At 43.5% G+C, this 3,405-nt stretch overlaps 1 protein-coding gene across 1 annotated transcript in view; it reads left to right on the forward strand.

Annotated features, from left to right (window-relative positions):
* LOC117959744 overlaps positions 1–674 on the forward strand; it is an 8,480-nt gene extending 7,806 nt beyond the window's left edge. Inside the window, exon 5 of the mRNA XM_034897024.1 lies at positions 33–674. Within this exon, the coding sequence (XP_034752915.1) occupies positions 33–389 (357 nt within the window). The 3' untranslated portion in view covers positions 390–674. The remainder of the gene's footprint in view (positions 1–32) is intronic.
* Positions 675–3,405: the final 2,731 nt, after the last annotated feature.

The raw sequence follows: 3,405 nt of genomic DNA on the forward strand, positions 1-3,405 counted from the left end.
TCTCCTCCTCCTCCCCTTCATCCTCTCCTCCTCCCCTCCATCCTGTCCTCCTCCTCCCCTCCATCCTGTCCTCAGGTTACGGGGCGTTCATGCACCCTCTGGGCTCCGTCTTCCTGCAGACCTTCTGCTCCTTGTTGAAGGAGGAGGGGAACCGGGACCTGGAGCTGACGCGCCTGATGACGCGTCTGTCCCACCGGGTGGCCTACAGCTTCCAGGCCAAAGGCCCGAGGCTCGCTGGGAAGAAAGAGATGCCGTGTCTCGTCTCGCGCCTGACCAGAGACGTCTTCCCGTTCGCCGAGCCGGGGACAGACAGCGGCGCCAAGGAGCTCTCGGCCGCCGCCCTGCTCCACACTCAACACTTGTCCCCACGTCGTCCGTCTATCAGTTAGCAGCAGAGTGGACGGGACAGTCCTAATCAGCAGGTGTCCACACGTCCTCCGTCCATCAGTTGGCAGCAGAGTGGACGGGACAGTCCTAATCAGCAGGTGTCCACACGTCCTCCGTCCATCAGTTGGCAGCAGAGTGGATGGGACAGTCCTAATCAGCAGGTGTCCACACGTCCTCCGTCCATCAGTTGGCAGCAGAGTGGACGGGACAGTCCTGATCAACAGGTGTCCACACGTCCTCCGTCCATCAGTTAGCAGCAGAGTGGACGGGACAGTCCTGATCAACAGGTGTCCCCACGTCCTCCGTCCATCAGTTAGCAGCAGAGTGGACGGGACAGTCCTGATCAGCAGGTGTGAGACGGCTGGGACAGACAAGATCAACCTGTTGATAATTTCCTCACGCTGTCTGACTTCCTGCAGAACATCCAAACACGTCCTCAGGGACATATTTGAGACATTTTGCACATACTTTACATTTTCAGATACAGATGTCAGATATTTAACCCTCGTGTTCTCTTCAAGTCAAAGTTGAAAATCAACACTTTTTATTGATGTTTTTAACCTTTCTTACTTTTTTGTCCCTTTTTTCAACACTTTTGACACTTTTCTCAATGTTAGTTTTACAGTTATTTTTGGATTTACCTCGTTTATAGGAAATTATATCTAATGTTTGAGTTAGAGAAGCAGAAATGAGGAATTATTTAGACTATAATTAGAGAACTGTATGTTGATGGATGAGTTTAGCCTTTTTTTAGATTGTAGGCCTATATGAAATCATGCAACCCCGCATTATTTTGCACAGATATCAGCAATGTAAGCGGCAAATATGAAAAAATATGCAGACTTTGGCTGATTGTGCATTAAATTATAAGATCGCATAATCAAGTTTTTCTGGAAGGACTGATTAGATGTGAAAGTATTTTTCTACTATAAATTACTACTATTATATTTGAACGTCCATCTTAAGGAACCCTGTCCTGTCCATACAGGTCATTTGGTCTTTTACTCTGCTGGCAGCAGACAGAAGACAACACATCTGCACACGTCTGTCTGAAAGTGAGACATGTTGTTAGTCAGGGACCCGGAGCAGAGGACCATGATCCTGTCTCTCTGTCCTCATGTTCTGCTTGGAGCCCAGTTCCTGTTGGAATGCTACCTGATGCTAATGCTAACAGGTGCGGTTCTACTGCAGCTGATCAGCATCTTTCATCTGCTGCTTGGATCATTTCACCTTCAGGCACTTCCAGGTAAAGACAGAGACACAGAGACACTTCCAGGTAAAGACAGAGACACAGAGACACTTCCAGGTAAATACAGAGACACAGAGACACTTCCAGGTAAATACAGAGAGACAGGGACACTTCCAGGTAAATACAGAGAGACAGAGACACTTCCAGGTAAATACAGAGACACAGAGACACTTCCAGGTAAATACAGAGAGACAGGGACACTTCCAGGTAAATACAGAGACACAGAGACACTTCCAGGTAAATACAGAGACACAGAGACACTTCCAGGTAAATACAGAGACACAGAGACACTTCCAGGTAAATACAGAGAGACAGGGACACTTCCAGGTAAATACAGAGAGACAGGGACACTTCCAGGTAAATGCAGAGACACAGAGACACACATTTTCACTCATATTCAAACAATGTCATAATGAGAAACCTGGGTCCTAAATCAGTTTAAAACCAGGGACCTCCAGACTGCCTTTCTGCAGACTGGTCCTTTAAAAAGCCTTTAAAATAATAAAATTAGACCAAATCCTTCAACTGGACTTCATTCTGAAGCTGATTCCATGCAGATGGGGCTGATAAATTATTATATATATATACATATATATATATATATATACATATATATATATATATATATACATATATATATATACATATATACACACACATACATAATAATAAAAGCCTTTTTGCCAAAGTCAGTGCGGGCTTTAGGGACTGTCAAACCAGATCCTGTGAGCGGTGATATGTCCCTGCAGACCTTAAGGAGGATGGAAGTGTTCAGATAAGGAGGAAGACGTCCTGATACTGCCTCAGAAATAAACGGACAACAATGTTGAAAAGGGGACAAAAAATGTTGGAAAAGTGACACTGATCTCCTTTGCTATTTCCGAATCAGAATCAGTTTTATCTGCCAGGTATGAGGACACATACGAGGAATGTTGCTCACACTGTGCTTACACATTCAAAAACAACCAAAACAAAATCTAAATATACATGTACATATTTGTTTGAAAAGCCAAAAGAAATTCCCCAAAATGCACCTGGGTGTTATTTTACTATTTATTTATTTATTATTCATACATATGGCTGTATAATAAAACATGCGGAGTATAGTTCTATCATCTAAAAAGCATTTATGTGTTGTTGACTGAACTGAAGCAGTTTGCTGCTGTTGCTCAAACATTCCTGAGGGCGGCAGCAGAGGACAACATAGAAATGATTCCTATAATAAACTATTATATATAATATAATATATAATATATTCTAAAGAATCCATTTTAACTGGTAGATGTTGTTGTTGTGGAATAAGTGGAACAGGTACACAGTCATTTTAATCTAGTTTAATTCTATAAACATTTTATTTTATTGTAAAATTACAATATGAGCACGAACTAAAGTCTGTAATTTTAACTTTTAAATCCAACAAAGTAACCCATCTGTTCCTGAACTGAATGGTTGGGTCCCATTGCAGAATAAAATCCTTCAAATGCCCCGTCCATCTGGACCCTGTGTCATATATGAGTCAGGTCAAAGGTGAATAGGATGAATTAATGAACAAATAGATAGCAGCATGAAACTTCCCAGTTTCCAGCACACGTGTGACCTTATTGGACGCCTGGTGGCGTTTTGATGACAGACTCCGCCCTGTGGTTCTCACAGCCAATAGATTTGAACTCCATCCATCCATCCATCTTCGACCGCTTATCCGGTATCGGGTCGCGGGGCCAGCAGCTCCAGCAGGGGACCCCAAACTTCCCTTTCCCGAGCCACATCAA

Source organism: Etheostoma cragini, chromosome 16 (assembly GCF_013103735.1).
Source record: "Etheostoma cragini isolate CJK2018 chromosome 16, CSU_Ecrag_1.0, whole genome shotgun sequence".
NCBI classification, from domain to species: Eukaryota; Metazoa; Chordata; class Actinopteri; order Perciformes; family Percidae; genus Etheostoma; species Etheostoma cragini.